Source organism: Plectropomus leopardus, chromosome 23, assembly GCF_008729295.1.
Source record: "Plectropomus leopardus isolate mb chromosome 23, YSFRI_Pleo_2.0, whole genome shotgun sequence".
Lineage (NCBI taxonomy): Eukaryota > Metazoa > Chordata > Actinopteri > Perciformes > Serranidae > Plectropomus > Plectropomus leopardus.
The window spans coordinates 15,284,308-15,304,276 of record NC_056485.1 but is presented as its reverse complement, the minus strand read 5'-3'; the positions used below and the strand labels follow the sequence as shown (position 1 = coordinate 15,304,276).

Below are 19,969 nucleotides of genomic sequence, written 5' to 3'. Positions count from 1 at the left end.
TACTACAACCTTCTTGTTCTAACATGACGTCCTTTGTGAAGAAGGGGGAGGCACTTCAAAGTGTTTTTTAAGCACTGGGGAGGGAATTATGTTTTTTATTTGGCTTTGGGGATTGACATTCATCTTTAAAATGTCGTATTTCAAATATGCTCAGAACCCCAAAACCCACAAGTAAGCAAATAAGTAACACAAGTGGGTTTTGAAGGTATGTTTTCTTTAAAAATCTCCCAAATTGCACAATTTCTCACAGCCAGAAACCATGAAATATTGATTGATTTGGCTTCATTGTCAGAGAAAAATTCTGAAATTTGTCTTACATCCCAGGACATCAACAGTTTCACGTGGCTGTTTATGGTGGAGAGAGAGTCATGCTTTTCCCCCCAGTCACTCAGGTAGGTTCACGCAAAAATACTTCTATTTTGGGAAACGTTCATGATATCTTAAAAAGTAAAATAAATTTAAAAGAAAAATTCACCCCAGCAAACCCTTTACTCTGATAAATTCAGAAAAGTCCCTAAACATAATAATAATAAACTATTTATATAACACTATTCTTAACGAGGTTACAAAGTGCTTTTCAGGGAAACAACAGATAAAAACAAGGTAACACCTCATTACCTCACCTCAAATGCTTAAATTTTATTCTTTTATTTTTTGCCAAAATCTGACCTAAAAAGCATCTTTGTAATAACAACAAAACCTGAAAAGAATCACCTCTCCGTTTGAAAAGTATCCCTCCACAGGTACATCTACTTTTTCATACAAGATGATGTTTTCTCATTTCAAATACCCATCAGGAACTCGCTGTACTAACGAATATCAAACACTGGCCCCCATGTTAAAAAGAGTCTTAATGGTTTTGCCTCATTAAGACCTCTCTCTCTCTGCTTGTTGTACTCAAGTAGTATCCTCCTCCTCCTCCTCCTCCTCCTTCTCCTCCCTCTCATCCTCCTCCCCCTCCTCTGCCACCATCAACGCCGCCCTCCTCCCCATCTTTGTACATACTGTACTGTACTTGAAGGGGGCACATACACCCCAATCCAGGTGGCTCTTGGGGGAAGAGATTGTATGCGAGGGAGAAAGAGACAGAGTAAAAGGGAGAGGAGTGTAGCACCAATCAAGGCTTCTGATTGATATAATTGGGTCATTAGTGCGCTGCGGGAGAGGCACCTGCTTGCCCTCAGTTAGGGAGAAGCTACTGCATTGTGACATTTTGAGACCGCTGAGAGTTCTGCCGCCTGCTCGGGATTAGCGTGTATTTAGAGCATTAGGGTCTTACTTAAATAGTACGCCACTTGTGCCACTTGTGTTGAGTTTGCAGACCAGATTCAAACTCGTGTTTTTACAGTAGAGGTAGACAGGTAGGAGGCTCGCTTTTCTTTCAGTGTGTGTGTGTGACTAAAGTCTTAAGTTCGATAGTGAAGCGGGTCACAGCACCAGCAAAAGGGGCCCGCTGTGATTTCAAACAGCAGGTCAAGCAAAAGATAGAGCGGCAGTGGTCCGATTATCAGGAGACAGAGGAAGCAGAGGGTGCATTAAGGTTAGTTAGAGATGTTTTAAAGCATCAGTACGTTTCGTCTCAAAAGCTTGTTGGGTGTCATAACAGAGTCTAAAAACTCATCCACCCACACCTTTCCCACATGAAGTGGATGATCCGAACTTTCTGATATTGACAAACATGCCCAAAGGTGTAGGTTTTGGGGGGGGGGGCAGAGGGGACACGTCCCCAATAAAAAATATGAAAGCAGCAGAGGACTTTTATTTCGACAAAATTAAAGATATAAACCCCAAAATTTGATGTAGAAATGACACAAATTAGTTCATGCAAATTAACCAGAAAGCGAGAAATTAAGTATTTAATGCTCAATGGGGTTTTTTTGGAGGACCTCCAAACCCTCAGTGGTGTAGTATGTTGTTGAACGTGGGTGTATGACAAGGTAGACAGGTAGGTTACTGAGGAGGAAGTGACCAATTTCACCGCCTTCATGGCTGATCAGGCAGAAAAAGAGGCGGGTATACCCCATAAACTTGTACATACCCTCCTTTACATAACCACAAACCCTCTGTTTTATATATGCACCCCCTAATTTCGAAACCTACGCCCTTGAGCACGCCCGCATCACATAATTGGCTCAGTCTGAACAGGTGAGAGAGTAAGGCAATTTTCTCTGAAGCACTATTTTTTTATACAACTTATTTTTGGCACTTTTTATGTGAACAATCAATTGCAACACCACGAATACCTTCTGGGAAAGTCTGTCCCTTTTCTCCGTATTTAAATAATTATCATATCACGTCCCTCTCTATGGCGGCAGGCTTTTCACCCCACCTTTAGGAACAGCCATGAGAACTTTGGTTTTTGGTCAGACAACACAAACTGGTTCTTTTTAAGTGTACCTTAACTTTAAAGGGCGGCTCAGGCGGTAGTGCGGGTTGCCTACTAATCGGAAAATCAGCGGTCTGAATTTTCTGTCAAGTCCACAACGAAGTCTTTATAAGTGTACCCTCATCTACTAATCGAAGATCAGCGCTTCAAATCTTCAGTCATTTCTTCCAGGAAGTTGTTCTTTTTAAGTTTACCCTCATCATTAATGGGAGCACAGACAGTGGAGTGTGTTTTCTGCTAATCAAAAGATCGGCGGTGTGAATTTCCAGTCAAGTCCTCTACAAAGTAGTTATTTTAATGTGTACCATTATGGGCGGCCTTGGCTCAAGAGGTGGAGTAGTTTGTCTGCGAATTGGAAGATCGGCTGTACGATCCACGAGTCCTTAAATCGACATCTTGAAGTAACCATGGGCAAGACACTGAACCCCAAATTGAATGCAGATGAATGGCAAACTGAGCAGCAGGTGGCACCTTGTATGGTAGCCACGGTCACCAGTGTGTGAATTTGTGTGTGAATGTGACAAGTAGTGTACAGCAATTTGAGTGGTGGGATAACTTAGAAAGGCGCTCCATCCATTCACTTTAGGCTCAAATCCCCTGACAGAGTAAACAAAGTTGCTTCCCAACCTCGAATACATACTGTCAAGGTGCCCTTGTGCAAGGTGAGTCACCCCAAGTTACACTAAGAGGTGTCGATATAATACTGACACTCCTACATACTGTATATATAGATGTATAAAAGCGTAATTAAATGTGTGTGAAGCATAGTGTTACCAAGAAAGAGAGCACATGCTCAACAAATTTCCCCAGGGTAAATAAAGAATCATCCTGTGTTAAGAGTTTCTATTTTTTTCCATAGGTGCTCACATGTCTGATATATGTGATACACTTATTCCACAAGGAGGTCACAGTGTAGGGTCAGTGTCCCTGGGGCTTTAGGGTAGTCCATGTCTTGCTCACGGACACCTCAGAGGAAGGGGGTGGTTATTGCTTAAATTTGATCACTATTTGATTGACAGTTTTCGGTGCACTTTTTGATTAAAATAAAGACATCACGTAGGCGTTTGTTTCACCTGTGGGATGTGCATGATTGCCCCATCCTTTGCTTTCTCTCTCAACACCCTGCAGGTGATCGTCAATGCGCGTAGATAAGCCTTTTAGAAAGAACACATCCAGTGATTTGCTTATGACATTTGCATGCTCCGAACCGATTCTTCTTTTAAGGCCTCAATCCTGTAATCCTGAATCAGACGAGTCAGTCAGCGCCTCCGCTCATTGGCTTAGACACAGCACGGCCCTGTATGACTCGGAGCAAGAGCCTCGTCTCTCTGCCGAGACGCTGTGATGCTTTCCAGCGTTCAGATTCACTCGCTCAGATCTGGCAGCGCCGCGTCGCTCCCACTTCGGCGCCCCGCGACTGTGGGGAAGTGTCGGCTTGTGCTCTCCGCTGGAGGAGGAATTCATTCAGAAAGAGCAGGAGCAACAGCTTGAGAGGTGATGGAAAGTGGAGGGAGAGGTACGGTTAGGCAGGAAGAAAAAATAAGCAGTTTCTTTTTTGCTAAATGTTGCTGGTGGCCTCCCTGGATCTTGCAAAAGATAAAAAAGATGAGGACAGACTGAGAGTTTGGGGCTAAATGTATAATTTCCACAAGTTCTACCTCACCTTACTTACAAAATTCCTATCAAAAAGGTGATACACGTGTCAGTCTATTGGCATTTGAAGGACAAATTTTTCCCAACAGCAACATGAGTCAGGCCAGCCATTAGGAATTTTGGGCAAGTTTCCCAAAGTGGGCCCCTCATCCACACAGATGACAAGTTGAAATGTGTTTTATTGAAAACGATAAATTATATTGTTGCCAATGTGAGTCAATGAATAAATTGTTGTACTCATCGACCCTTTTGTGGGCTTCCCCTTGGCCTTGGGCCGGGGTCATCTGTGCCTTTTGACCCCCTTGATGGCGAGCCTGCCAAAAGTACCTATTGTTTTGTTTTTGAGCCCTTTGAGAGCTATATTACTTCCATTTTCACCCCAAAGTGATGCACAAAAGTTCCTCTATTAAAAGTCACATCTTTACAGTTAGCGGCAGAAGCACAGTGGGAGACTTTCCCCATTATCACTGCTGAAGATGAGGGGAGGGAAGAGCGCAAGCCAGACAAAGTTGGAGCGGAGCAGGGAGTGAAGCAGGGGGTTCAGGGAAAGGTGAAGTAAAGGAAATGAATACCGTCTGTGGGGAAGTTCGCCACGTGACCACGCGATAAAATCCACAGGACCAAATTATACTGTACCGCACAGAGATCCGACTGCCCCCCCACTCTCTCTTCCTCTCTTAATTGCTCATCCTCTCTTTCATTTTTTTTGTGGTCAGTCTCTTATATACTCACTTCACTTCCCGAAGGACACCTCACCTCGCGCACGCTTCATCAAATGAGAGATCGAGTAATGCATCTGGAAGAAAGGTGCACTTGTAAAGATTCACTGACACACAAAGACGTAAACAGCCTCCAGATACACTGTTTACTTTATGCCCTAAGGCCCAGGCCGGAGACCTTGGAGATGCCTATTTTTAGGTTCACGGAGGAGGACGTGTACAAAAAACATACTTATACAGGCACAGATAAGAACACAAAAGCATGAAAGTAGCAAAGGACTTTCATTTTGACAAAATTAAATGCATTTATACTATGAATTGATGCAGAAAAGGCACAAATTAGTACAAACAAACATCACTAGGATGCATGAAATTAAGTGTTTGATGCTCAAAATATTCAGGCAGGACCCCCAACCCACTTTTTTCATTTATACCCCCTCATGTGTCAACACAAAATACACACTCTTGAGTTGGTGTGTATCCTTTTCTCTCCACAGTGTACCTACAGGTCAGGGGTCTCCCAAGAGGTCACAAAATTAATTGTAGGGGTACCGAGAGAGATTAACAAGCTTGAGAAAAAGAAAAAGATATTTCTGCAACAGAAATGTATGCTTATTATTTTCCATCTCTCCTCGAATCGTTTTCTTTTTTGTTATAAATACTGCAAAAACCAGGGGCAATCCTAGACTCTGTTGGGCCCCAGGTAAAACACCCACAGAGGCCATTTCCTAACAAAAGTTATCCAAGTATCATACAGTCGCCAGAGGGGGCACCTTTTAAGGTTTTTCTGGGGCAGTGGCAGTGCAGTGTAGGGTGCTTTTATGGGAGGTCAAAGGGGGTTTGTAGTTGCAACATATGTCAATATGAGTGGCCACTGGGGCCCCATTTTCCCACATTTATCTGCGGGGCCCCTAGTATTTGCCTGATTTGACATGTCGCGCCTGAATGAAACAATCTAAGGGCTCCAACATGCCAAGCTGACGGTCGGCTGTTAGTCAATGTTGGCCATCGGTGACGGTCTGTCACTTGAGTTTTAGTCAGTCCTTTTTTTAAGCCAATTCAGCATGTTGAATTGGCATTTGAGACAGCGGAGCCCATCAATGCGTGAAGTCACTCCGATTGGCAATTCAGCTCAGCGTATGAGAGGAGAAACTAACGACTGAAGTCAAGAAGGGGTGAGATCAAACCAACCTTTTAGGTTGGTTAGGTACGATTTTTAACCATTTTGCTCTTTAGCAGAAAATGTTGATAAATGCACAGTAAATGTGTTGTAAAGGTGTTGTTGTTGTTGTTAAAGTGCTAATTTGCTAACTAGCTTCTTGAATCTGGTTGGTCTTCAGGTTATTGGATGACAAAAACACACTACCATGGTTTGCTGGTATGGAGCGTTATTTCCTCTCATGCAGGGGCCAAATGCCTGTGCTAGTTGACCGTGGTCTTTGTGTTTAAGTGCCGAGACACCTGGAGACATGAGGTAACACAACAGTCGGCCTTCGTCGCCACTGGTTCTTTGATGTCAGTTTGGTGTGTCTGGTCTTCAAGAAGGACAAATCACACTCTGAAAGAGGTCACAGATTTAAGTAGACTACAGGCAATGGACACACAATATATAAACCCTCTCAGCCTGTAACACCCATTTACACTTATATCATTAATGTAAAGCTGAGCAGATAGAGCACTTCCTGCCCACACACACTGTTAAAAACACTAAGTGAAAGGTGTTCACACCCTCACATTTACAATTATGATGTGTAGCTTTCTGGCGTGTACAAACATGCACTAACTGCCTTCACAATAAAACTGTACCACTCAGTGGATATTTACACAATGACATCAAAACCCCCCAAAATAAACTTGTCTGAACATATTGTGCTCCTACTCCCTCGGCAACTATTTATCACAAATGTGATGTATGACTCAGCAACCTGCCCCCCCCCCCTTTTCCCTTTTACACACACACATACACACACCTTGTGACACAAGTGCAGGAGTACGCAGTTATCAGCATTTAAACAATGCAGATTTGGGCTAAAAAAAGAAAGTTGGCGTCTTGACCTCTGTCATAAAAGCTCATTTCCAGGGAAGGTAATTCAGTACATCAGTTATCTCAGTGCCCACAAAGTTGCACTGCAATTACGGTAATGACAACATGCTTAACACAACAAGGATATGCTTTTAAGCTGTCATTACTGAGTGAATTGCAATGTTGTTGCACTGCTGCACATACGCTGCAGATTTCAGGGTCAGAAAAAAGCACAAACAAAATCAGCTAAAGAACATTTTAAAGGGACACGCTGCAAATTTTCAACCTGCTTTGTATCATTACAGTGTGGGTAGTATGTGTAAATGAACTGTGGTAAACTTCCCTCAATCTTATTAGTTTCAAGATCTCCCTGTTCATCTCTCAGCTTAAATCAGATGGCTTAAGGGCTGTTGCTCAAACTACAGATCGTACTTCCACAATTTTGTATGCCTGCCACCATTGACACGGAGAATATAGAAGTGGATTTAGAGAGCCGTCCTTCTTCCTTTCTCTTTATCCGCTTCTATGCAAAGGGTGCAGATATGGATCAAGAGAAAGCCATCCCTTTCTCTTTCTGTCTTTCAGTCCACATAAATGCAAAGAGTATATTTGCGGGTCAAGAGATATCTCTCTCTCTCCCTCTCTCTCTCTCGATCTGCTTTTATGCAAAGAAGTGTATCAAGAGAGACACCTGCTCCTTCTCTCTATGAAACTTTGACCAAACTTCAATCAAACGGTAAAAGTAAACACTGCTGATCAAGTATAAACCAAGATTCTAATGCTGTAATGCTGACCTGTCACTTTTTTGGAATTGAAATTTTGGAACAGGAAGTGGGTACCGCTGTTTCCTGTTTAGTAAAAACGATGCCTGGAAAAGGGAGATCAAAATGTAAAACCTGCTTTTTCACTTTAAATGTTTTCGGAAACATATGTTAGTGCACTGTTTAATTGTAATTTGAGCGGGGTGCCATATTGTTTACTGTGAAAAGACAGCTAAGCTTGCATTACATCACACACAAGCGGGAGCAGTGATCAGTCTGGTGCATCACAGTGCATTCTGGTAATTTTAGGTTTTCTACCTCTTGAACAAAAGCAATTTCGCAGCCTTTTTTATTTGTTTTCTCTGGTCATGTAACACAAATTTCAAAAATATGTGCATCTTTCTTTTGCATAGACAGACCAGTTTTAGCAAAAGGATAGCTTTCCCCCCCCCCCCCCCCCCCCCCCCGCACTTCTAGTATCCAGTTTCAACATGTATCTTACAACAAGACATACGGTATGATTCAGGTAGATCAAATTTGCAACTGACATTAAAAATGCATTTCCATGATAATCTTTTAAAATCATATTTCTCCTTCCCTTGCAAAACCGCTGCACGCATCACTCTCCGTACATCCTTTAAAACTGACAGTTAACACCTTGTTGAGCACCTGCACAATCCACTGGTGTACCATTTCTGAGTGCAATTGTACAAAAAGGTATTTAAAATTTACGGATTGAGAGTGAATTGCATTTTTTAAGTAATGCGGACAAATGTGTCTCTGACCATGTCTGGAGTAGCGTTCGTTGGCTGGTTTTTCACTGCTTTTCTTGGTTCATTAACACCTGGGTTTCATGTGCTTCTGCTCCACCTGATTCCAATCTGATTCCTGTCCCTCACTCTGCCCCAACCCCCCTTTTCCCTGCATCCACCGCTGCACCTTATCTCCTTCTTTCCATCTATCCAAATTTTCTTTATTGGCATGACAGGGCTGGTGGTTGGCGACAGCCACCGTCACGGTGGAACAATGCATTGTGATGGTGATATTCATATGATAATGCCATCAGACTTAACACTGCTGCAGATAGATTCAGATACCCTTTTTGTCTTTTTCCAGTTGCTGTATCTCTCTCTCGTCTGGATATATATTTGTGTGTGTTGACTTTTCAAATGATTTTTAAATCTCTTGTTCTCTCTTCACGTTATGCCCCAGCCTGCCACTCCACCACTGATTTCTCTCCTATTCTCTGTTCCAGCATGTCTGTCGCTTTACCCTATTTTTCTTCCCCCTTTTCCCCTCAACACCACGCTGGCAATCGCATTAAATCATTTTCATTCACATGGCTTCTGACAATGTTTTTTTTTTTTTTTTTTTTTTAACGCTGCCCAGTTTGTAACTGCACTGTATGTTTCTCTCCGTGTCTCTTTCTTTCTCTCCGTCTGCCTCCTTTCTCATTTTTTTGCTCTTCGCCATGTTGGCAGGGCCCAATCTACCAGCTGATATCAGCATTCCCTGGCACTCTGCCAACTGGCAACACTGCAGGAGAGAAAGAAAGAGAGAGGGAGAGAATGAAAGAAAATTAGTGAATAATAGACGGAGGGAGGGAGCGAGAGAATGAGAGGGGGATGGGAGGAGTGTGAATCGGGGGGGAAAGAAAGACAGAGGGGAGAGGAAGACAGGGAGAGAAAGAACAATAATGGTGGATTAAGAAAGGACTCTGTGTGTGAGAGTGTGTGTCTGTGCGTGTGTGTGTTTATGTGATTGATATGGTGTGATATCCCTGTGAGTCATAGCTGAGCTAAAATGTCAACTGGCTACATGAGAATCTCTTTGTCATCCAGGCTCAGTGACACACACAAACACACACACACACAAACCCAACTGATCATATAAACACATATGTGGCCATACCGCCGCGTGAACACAAATATGGGCGACACACCTGCGAACACAGATGTTCCATTGTTTTGCCACAATGATTGATGACCTTTTGTTTTGTTTGCGGGCGCCTCTGCTGCTTCTCAACTCCGCCAAATGATGGACGAAAACAGCCGATGTGCATAAATCCAGTCTAACTGATGCAAACTGCTGTGCACTCAAAATATTTGGGTGTGTGTGTGCTTGCCAGAATGCCTGTGTGTGTGTGTGTTCAATATGCTGTATATCACACTTTACATTTCAGCTGACTCTTGCTATCTGCGGTACAGTCGACACAACAGTAGAATAAGCTTTGTACATTACTTCAACAAGTAACCATGACTAAGCAGGGTCAAAGCCACCACACCCAGGCTGTAGATTTAACAAGCATTGTTGTGCATAAGTGCATGCATACTGTACATGAGCATGTGTATACACTCCTGATTTAAGCAAGAAGCTGCTACTGTATGAGTGCACAGGAAGGGTGTGTGGGGAAGTCAAAACATCACGCGCCCATCCTGTTTGGGACAGTCCATGTCCTGTGGTGGTGCCCTTAATTCCTAAACACACACACACACACACACACACACACACACACAGATACACACTGATGCACATTCACACTCCGGCTAATCATCCCATATGTGCTAACAGTATGCTGGAGTGCATTGTGAACGCAAGCTGGAGGCAGAACAGGTGGACACCTGTTACACATTCAAGCACATGCATAGCATACACCTACGCAGAGTGAAGAGTAAATGAAGATCAAATGAAGATTTGCTTTTGTACTTAACATTTTCATGCATTAAAACACATGCAAAGCAGAGCTGTAATGAGTGTGTGTTTGATTCTCTGCTATTAGCATTTATGATGGAATATATTCAAAGGGTCTCGGTGCAAATTGGTTTTTATCCAGTTTGACAAAAATCTGCTACCTGCAGTTCATCGCTCAATATTTCAAAAAGCATTTACGCCTACATCAACACTGATAATTCTAATTTAGTAAAATCCAGCCTTTAGTTAGATAACAGCTTCAATAATGTGCTAAAATGTGTTTTTAAACTAATTTGGAGTTAAATTTCTGATTGCAAATAACTCCTTTTTTCTTGCTCTTATCCCCAGAAAATTAAAGGAGAAGGCTGCCACAGAAGTGTGTCCCCCGTCAGCCGAGACACTGAAGAATGGCATAACACCACACACACTTCTGGTAAATCTCTACTCTTCATTGTAGACATTCAGGCATTCAGACATATGAACCTGTTAGGCAAACTAATATCGTTTGTCTATTTTTTGGCTTTTTTCCATATCTGGTCAAGGTCATGTTACAGTTTGAGATGATTATGCACAACATGCAAATTTAACCTTTCCTCTATGTTTTTAAGTTGTGGATCCTTTTATGTCATCACTTCTGCTCACTATCTGTATCTCTCTGTGTTTCCTACTGATAGAGGATGGATTCTCCGCCAGAGTGTGTGTTGTCTCTTTCTTGTGAGCAGCCCCAGTCTCCCCCAACACTGCCGTCCCTGGACCACAGCCCCCAGGCCTCCTCACCTCGCACCCAGCTCTCTCTACCCAATAGTCCTGTCGTCCTGCCCATTCAAAGCCCCGAACCTTCCCCGCAGAGCCCGGACACCACGCCTTATTTCCCCCTCTCTCCTTTTCCCCTTCACGAGGACAATAACCACGACGCTGATGAAGAGGATGACGAGGAAGGGCTGGATGGAGTTCCTCCGTCCCCGACCCCAGCAGTGGCTCTGTTCCCAGGAGGAGGGGGACAAGAAGCTGGATGCAGCCCTTGCTTGGACTCCTCTCCGCCAGCCACACCATCAGCACCGCCCCTTGGGTTCGGAGCCCTGGAGCTTGCCCTCTCAACTGGGCAGAGTGGAAACTGCAGCGACGAGCTAGACCTCCAGCTGTTTCAGAAAGATACCGTGACCAGGGCGATACCTGGAGTGGGAGTGGCTTCATCTGGGCCAGCGCTCAGGTTTCCCTGTCATGTATGCGGGAAGAGATTCCGATTCCAAAGCATTTTGTCTCTTCACGCCCGAGCTCACAGTCTGGACCGAGACCGTCGAGCATCAGCCCTGTACCGGACTGGACTCCCCTCAGCACCCCTAAAGCAACACCTAAAAATCCAACAGAACCACAAAGACTTAATCCCGAATCACAGAAGTCACCCAAACCAGCGCATACTGCCAGGGACTCTCATCCAGCACCTCACAGAAGAAGATGATGATGAGGTCAAAGGTCTAGATGACGGCTTACAGACAGACCAGAACCCAAACTTTTTGCTGGATGACAGCACACCATTGACCCCTCCACTCACAGAGGATCCTGTTTCTGTGACCCCTCCTTATTCTTCTACCATTGGGGAGGGTGTGTCTACTCCTACAGCGCCTACATTTCGCTGCCATGCCTGCAAAGGAAAATTCCGCACGGCTTCAGAGTTGGCGCGCCATGTCCGCATTCTCCACAACCCGTATAAATGCACTCTTTGTCCTTTCTCTGCCAGCCAAGAAGAGAGCCTGGCATCTCACTTGCAGGAGTGCCACCCTTCCCCTGAGGTACCTGCTCTGCCGCCGACCTTCAATTCCAGACCGGTCATTGCGACTCCTGATACTCCTGTGCCCACACCGACCCATACTCCAGCCCCGACCCCAAATACCCCACAAGTGACAGCAGCAGCGTCCCCTACGTTGCCAGCATTTCGCTGTGATACATGTGGACAGCGGTTTACCCAGTCTTGGTTCTTGAAGGGACACATGCGAAAGCACAAAGACTCCTTGGACCATAAGTGCCAAGTGTGCGGCCGTGGCTTCAAAGAGCCTTGGTTCCTCAAAAACCACATGAAAGTACATCTCAACAAGCTTGGGCTGAAGGCCGGGCTGGGAACTCTCGGGGGACCAGGAGGCACAGAACAGCAAGCCAAAGGCCCTGCAAGTAATCAGTCTCTCAATGCCCTTTATTCAAGCCTCCTTCTGGCTCAGCAAAGAGGTGGAAGAGGTGGACAAGGAAGATCAGATAGGGAGAGTGGGGGAAGAATGGGCATGGGCTCAAGCAAGTCAGCCATTCTGGGCTACCTGGGGTTGCCTAGTGATGGCAGTGGGGCCAGTTGCATGGAAAGACTTCAAGCAGTGGCTCAGGTCGCAGAGATGGGAAATGGTGGTGGCAGCTCAGGAGAAGGAGGCCCAGGAAGAGGAGGGGGAGCAACTAGAGGAGGCAGCACAGGTGAAACTACCGCATCAATTCCAGAAGTGGGCGACCAGGCAACTTGGTGGCAGCTGGTGGCTCGCAGCCTGGCAGTAGCTCAGCAGCAGCAGCAGCAGAGGCCCCACCAGCGAGGCCAGCAGCACGGCCAGCGAGGCCCAGGTCGGAGCTCTGTGATCACAGAGGCCGAGCAAGTCAGAGCTTACCTCGGAGGCCTTGATCCGAGAGAAGAGTCTGGCGGAGCAGGAGGGCCATGGGAATGCCCAGACTGCGGAAAGCTATTCCGCAGTCTGCAGCAGGTGGTGGTTCATGCTCGGGTTCATACTCAGAGGCCCCAGAAAGGAGGTGGTGGCGAAGAGGAGGGGAGTCGTAGAGGAGCGGTACTTGGAAGAGGTGGCAGCGGCGAAGTGAGACAGGAATCTCAGCTACACAGTGGCGGATCCCAACAAACGGGGGAAGTGAGACAGGAATCAAAACTGCACAGTGGTGGATCACAACAAGCAGGAGCAGCTACAGGGTTTCACTCTGTCATCTCAAGCTTCAAAGGTACACTCACATTCGCCTTTCTCTACAAAATGGTGTGATTATCACAAGAGTATACTATTTTCATACATTTTTTTCTGTAAATAGAAGCTCTCGTTGGGGCGCTCACACCAGCTGTTATCTTTACATTTTTCTCCACTTGCAGGAGAAAATGGCCTGACTGCAGTCTCCTCCATACCTTCAGTTCCCACCAGGGAGCGAGTGCGTGGCAGAGGGATAAAAGACTGCCCCTACTGTGGTAAAGCCTTCCGCTCTTCACACCATCTCAAAGTGCACCTGAGAGTTCACACAGGTGAGAAACTGCTGTGTGTTTAACAAACCACACTTACTTTTTTTAACCTTTATAAAATTCCCTGGAAAGGTTTCATTGAGAATTCTCACTTTAGCAGTGCTACCTTTTTTCTTTTTAACACATTCACCCCAGAGAGCTGGCCAGCACTAATCATAGCCCTCTACTGCTGGCAGCCGAGCAGCCCCACTACAGCAACTCCTGGTTAACTGCCTTGCTCGAGGGTATATTAACAGTAGGTGTTGAGGAAAAATCAAGCCCCTTCAGGGATTGAATATGGTTAAATCTCCATAAAAAGCTTACTTTCACTTTGGTCAGTCAACCCTGCTATGTTTTTCTGCTCTGTCTGTGCCCAGAGCACGTGCTGTGCTCCAAGAGTGTGGTATAATGAATAAATGAACAGCAGTGCTCCTAATGAACAGTTTAGCTCCAAAAATAGAAAATCAATACATGGCTGCAGATGTTTTAATTGTGGCGCACTGCCACAAATAAATGAATTTGTGGAAAACCACAATGATTCTTACATAAACAACACAACATAATTAGTATATGCTCATAGATTGCCTTAAATCTTTCAAAGATTCACAGTCTTTGACTTATGAAGCAAGTATTGTTTTCCCTTAAGTTACCTCAAGTAGTTTCTAAATAGCTGACTGTAGAGCGGAGACACGGGGCACTCCAAAAGACTCTAATAGGCTTTTCCTGGACTTAAAAAACAAAACCAAAATTTAAAAAAAGCCTCATACTAAATTTCTGGTGATAAGTGAGTAGGATTTTAATGAAAATTGGGGGAAATCTCACAGCACTCACTCACACTCTTAATTAATGATCCATATTCATAAGACTTTATCAGCATGAGTCATTTTTTTTAATTATTTGCCTTATTCACTTGATGTATTTGATCAAAATTAAGACCCCTCTTCCCTTTTTTTTGAGATGCCACCAATCTCCAGTTACTGGAGCACATCCAAGTCTTTCCAGAAAGACGGCTTTTAAAATGCATTCAATGAAATCTATTCAATGTTGCCATTATGAATAATCGTCTATAGCTGACAGGACCTATCACATCACAGCTGTATTATTCATGATAGCAAACAGCTCTTTTTCTTCCACACTATTGCTTCTCTGTGCCATCAAGTGATTACCACATGGTCAGTAATTTAAGTGAAGGTATCAAATTATAATAATACTCTCTTGATATTACTGTCCTCTTGAGATTATTGTCCCTTGAGACTTCTATCCCATTTTGTTTTTGCTTCAGCAAGAAAATCAAATTGCTCATAATTTTGAATGAACATCTGCATTTATCAACAGAGCTGTGTTCTCCTTGTGTTAATTTTTTTTGTTCTTGTGAATAAGATCATTTACGCATTTCATATGTAATGCATTTCCTGCTGTTGATTTGCCTCCAGCATGATGCCCCCTCCTCTGTATATCTGCCAGCAGTGTGATTTTTTTAAATCAGCGATGGAATACTGCCATCTTTCTCTAAAATGCAAAACTACATCTCCCACTAAACACTCTTTAAAGGGCCATGTCAGTTATTTTGTTACTGTACACCATTTTTTAAATGAATACTTTTGTTTTTGAGATATGGTAAATGGTTTAAGTTTGCACAATTTGTTCTAAATAAGCTAAAACATGAAAAATCCGTATTCTCTTTAAATGTATACTATGCAAAATTGTTGGTTACTATTTGTAAAAATGCTCACCAGCAAAAGTAAAAGTAAAAGCCAACCCCAGATTCACTCATTTGTCATTTTGCCTTGCTATATTGTCTCTTGGATGTCTGCTGCTGACAGTCTGGCACCTGATGTTACCTTTTTATAAAGCCCCAACCTCACCTGAGTGCTGTGGGGGTACATGCCCATAAACATCCCGAGCACTGAATATAAGCAAAAAATAAGAAAATACACTACACACACAGTACTAGTGTGTCTTCAGTGATGATTGAGAGTGTGTGAGTGTATAGACTGAATCACCGTGATGTCATGCCGACAACAACAATCCCTACTGGGTAGACAACTGGCAGTTGATTTGAATTGCAGAGATATGTGAAATCTTCAGACTTATTTCTGTTTTCATTTTGAGACGTAACAATAACTTTTAAAGATATATAGTTAAACGCAGTAGTCCAACCTATCTGCTGTTTCTTCTGTGCTTATTTTTTCATAATTTTGCAATTCTACCACAACAGCAGTCAAGTCAAGTCAAGTCAGTTTTATTTATAAAGCCCATGATTACAAATCACAATTTGCCTCAGAGGTCTTTACAGCATACGACATCCCTCACAAGAAGTTAAGCAATTGTGTTTTAACATGTATTTTTTTCTACCCCCAAAAAAGTCCCACCTTAGGAAATCAACATCTATGTAATTGTGATCGGTCTTTACTAGGGTTGCAGCTTTACACCAGTTTTATACCGGTGTGCTGGGAAAGTTATATAAGTTGACAATACTCATACTGTGTACATTTGCATATATAGGATACTGAAAATGGAAAATCTCACCTTTACTTTAGTTTTATTTTTCTTGTTTGTTTTTTTTTTTGTACACATACTTCCAATAAAAAAAGTCTTGATTATAGTGATATAATATTTGTTCAACCAAAACTGACCCCTCTGTTTTCATTCCTTTAAGGGACATTAATTCTGTAATACAGTAATATCGAAAGAAAAATGGTGAAAATTCTTTAAAAACTGGAGTTAAAGAGGTCCACATTAAACAAGAGCCAAACACTCACACAGCCTGTGCAGTACAACTCTCATTTATCTAGTTGTATGCCTGGTACTTCCCCAGGACATAGGTTTTTTGCTAAAACTTTACTATTTAAAACATTTTCTCATATCTGATAGGCTCTGTGTGTGAGACTGTTAATGTTAAAGTGTTGCGAGGGCAGCAGCTTTGGTCTCAGTTTATTTCCTGACAGCTTAACAAACATTCAAAAAGGAAGTACACAGGGACTCATTCTCAATGTTTGTTTTCAAGTTTAAAATGGTCATACCTTTTTCCCAGTCTTATTTTGTTTGTCTCATTTCCTCCAGGTGAGAGACCCTACAAATGTCCCCACTGTGACTACGCTGGCACCCAGTCAGGCTCGCTTAAGTACCACCTCCAGCGACACCACAGGGAGCAACGCAACGCCTTGTCAGCTTCCTCCAATTCCTCCTCCACTGGTCTCACCTCCACTATCAACAGTCTGACCTCTGGAACCTCTGGGCTGGCCAAGCAGCGCCGATCCCAGCTCAACCACTGCCCCGTCAATCGAGGCCAAACTGATGCCCCCACCTCACGGCCCAGCCAGCAATCCTGGCTCCTGGGGCTCCCAGACCAGCGGGAGCATCGGAAGGCTTTGGCAGCTCTAAGGGATGTCGACCTGGAGACCCAGTATAGGTATCTGTCTGGGGTGATGGGGGCCCTTTACCAAGGTGGAATGGAAGGAGGCTGGATCAGGGAGTCTCCCCCACCGAAGGCTCCCAAAGTGTCCCGCCGCAAGCCCCTTACCACAAGCCGAATGGTTCAGCCATCGAGTGACAAGGAAGGGTCTGCAACTCAAGAGGGTGGCTTTGAACCCTTGGATCTGTCTCGTCGCCCCTCACCTGGCCTTGGAGGCACAGAGGATGATGGAGGTATGAGCGTAGCGGAAGGAGGAGGTGTTGTTGGTGGGGATAGTGGAGGAGATACTTCAGCAGGGGTCAAACTGAGCCAGTGTTTGTTCTGCCCTTTCCGTACATCCTCAGCCGAGCTAATGGCTATGCACCTTCAGGTCAACCACACCAGTAAGTCCCGGCGCAAAAGAGCTTCTTCAACTACCTTGGATGACGATGGAGCCCCAAAGACCACCAAGCCCCGGATGGATCAGCCTGACCTCGACTCTCTAACAATATGGAGGCATGTGGCCGAGGCAGAGTCTCAGGCACCTTTGAGGGAATGGTCCTCAACCCAAGCCAAGACCCTGAACGGGCTCTCTGAGGATACAGACGACCATCTGGACGACATCCTCGACCACCCAGACATGGCTTCGGTATCCAAGAATGTAAGAGACGATCTGCCTCTTAAGGGGAAGATGGAAGGGGATGAAGAGGAGCAAGAAGATGAGTTGGAAGAGACTTTGGAGAACAGCAGTCTGGAGGATTCAGAGGACCAGGATCTAAGGATGTCCCTCGCTCTTTCACCTGCCCTGAGCTCCAACCACATGGTGGGAGAGGAGGAAAGAGTCTTAACAGATTAAAACGATATGGGATGGCACCATTTTAATCAGAGAGTTGGGTTCATTGTTTTCAACCATATTTTAGACTGGATTGAAGACGAACAGGTAGCTTTGAGGACAGAGGATTCACAGCTATCATTTTCTCTCTGACATTATTCGCCTACTTCAGTTCCAACAGTGTGGTCATCCACAACATAAACTTCCTGTACAAAAGAGCATAGATGCATCTTTTTGATGGGATCTTGTTGGCCACTTCATGTTTTTTTTTTTCAAGCTTCACATCAAGATGAATGATTTTTAAGGTGATCTCCTCTTTGATAAATGAAAGAAACATGTCTAGGGCATCATTCCACATTTATTCCACACTAATATTGGACTGTATATCCCAGACTACTATACTGACCAAGCTGAAGCCAGCTGTGAAGAGATGCTCTCCTGTATGACCCATGAACAGTTTGGAAACCTCAAACTTCAGGCTCTTTCTCAACATACAAATATGTGGAGGAAAGTTTAGTCGAGAAAGGTTTCAAGCTGTGCACCTGAGCTAAGCTATTTGGTATTAATTTAAGGCATGAGGTTACTGTTGCAGGCCGTGTGCTTTCCCTAAACTATATATCACTGCCTTGTTTATTTGAGAAGTGTTTCTACACGATTGTCCTGAAGAAAAGCTAAAAGAAACAGTTTGTAACTTTTTTTTTCTTTTTCAGTTAGTGCCTGTTCATGTGTGTCATCAAGAGAGTTTCCGGTATTCCTGAGGCTCCGATAGGTCACTCATTTTATCTGAATATACAGTTTAAAACAATTTAAGTACAGTATATTTGTTAAAAGTGGTTCTAGGGTGTTGTGAATAGTTAAGTTGTAAAAGAAATGATGCATCATAAATGCCAGACGTTTTTGGCTCAGCTCGAAAAGAAAACAAAAAAGTAGGTGATATAAATAATGTGATAAAAGAGGTAAACAGCTGAGCGATAAAAATGGGGTCACAGTTCAAATTTCAGTGTTTACAATGGCGCCCTATGCGGGTTGGGTTGTCAAGGCAGTGTAGATGCGTGGAAAAGAACAAAACTTGGAGCGGGAGTCTGTTTGAGGGCCGAAGCCCCTGAACACAATCAACGGACACGTTTTTAAAGAGACTTAGCTACTGTGTCATACAGTTTCTCCATAGGAGAAAAGATACAAGGTAGAGGCCGAAAAAGAAAGCCGCCAAACAGGTTTAAATCTGAGAAACAAACTGTACTCTCGGGGGTATGGTGTCTTTTAGATGAGTAGATTCCCTCTCTTCTTTTTTTTTTATAAGAAAAGAAAAGACAATGGTAGGAGTAATTATTAAAACACTAACAAATGCATAGACATCCCAGTAGAATATGTGTAGCTTTTGTAAAGACAAGAAAAAAAAGCAGACTTTTGTTTATTTTCGTTTCAAGATGCTTACAGAAAAAGGTTATCAATATAGGTAATATTGATTATAATGTTTGTGAGCTAAGACTAGTTGGAATGTCTATACAGAGCACTGTGCAAGGTTTGAGTTCCCAAAGTAGTTGTTTTTATTTCGACCTTTATGGATAGACCAAACGTTTTTTCAATGGAAGTTGTCACTTTCTGTTGTTGTTTTTAAATGTGTGAAGCTGTGGTTTCCATAGATTAACCCCATCAATTAGCGGAAATTTGTCAGTTGCATCAAATATCCAACCATTGAAGTGGTTGTTAAATAAATTTAAAAGCTGTTTTTTGTGAAAACATCAACATGTTACTGCTATGAATTAAAACAATCATAAATTATTGAGTTTTAAAGAGATAAAAAAAAAAAGAACATCCCCCGAATGCTGGTTAACCCTTTGAAACCTGAGCAAGATGGCTTGATTTCTTTCAAAAACATGGGAAGAGGGTGACTAGCAACTTAAGAAATGGTTAAAAAAAGGAGCAAGAAATTGGTAAAAAGTTACAAGAAATTTTGCTGAACATAAGAAAATGAGGTAAAAAAACAAACAAACAACAACAACAAGGAAGTTCCCTAAAGAAAGTGCTAAACATTTTAATAACTGAATGCATTTTTCTTTTTTTCCTGCAATATAATTTTGAATATATAATTATAAATATATTTTTTTGGACATTTTTCCTCATTATTTTGATTAGATCGTATAGTCCCCATCACTTTTTTTTGCCGTTTTCCTGCCATTTCCTGTCTAGTTTTTGAAAGAAATGAAACCAATAACCAGATTTCTGAGGTTTAATTGCAAATAAAAGGTGTCTCAATGCAGCACAA

The 19,969-nt window shown here is 43.3% G+C and overlaps 1 protein-coding gene across 1 annotated transcript; it reads left to right on the top strand.

Moving 5' to 3' along the window:
- The first annotated feature begins 330 nt into the window (after window positions 1-330).
- znf219 (zinc finger protein 219) lies at window positions 331-19,571 on the top strand. Its single transcript, XM_042511886.1, has 5 exons — window positions 331-392; window positions 10,582-10,666; window positions 10,908-13,212; window positions 13,355-13,501; window positions 16,541-19,571. Exons 1-5 carry the CDS (start codon window positions 352-354, stop codon window positions 17,725-17,727), a joined length of 3,765 nt encoding a protein of 1,254 aa, XP_042367820.1. The 5' UTR covers window positions 331-351; the 3' UTR covers window positions 17,728-19,571.
- The last annotated feature ends 398 nt before the right edge of the window (window positions 19,572-19,969 follow it).

Excerpts from the sequence above, each read along its gene's own strand:
- znf219 (XM_042511886.1), top strand. The coding sequence starts at position 352 with ATGGTGGAGAGAGAGTCATGCTTTTCCCCCCAGTCACTCAG. Across the intron at positions 10,667-10,907 it reads TAACACCACACACACTTCTG|AGGATGGATTCTCCGCCAGA; the intron begins GTAAATCTCTAC and ends TCCTACTGATAG. Across the intron at positions 13,213-13,354 it reads TGTCATCTCAAGCTTCAAAG|GAGAAAATGGCCTGACTGCA; the intron begins GTACACTCACAT and ends CTCCACTTGCAG.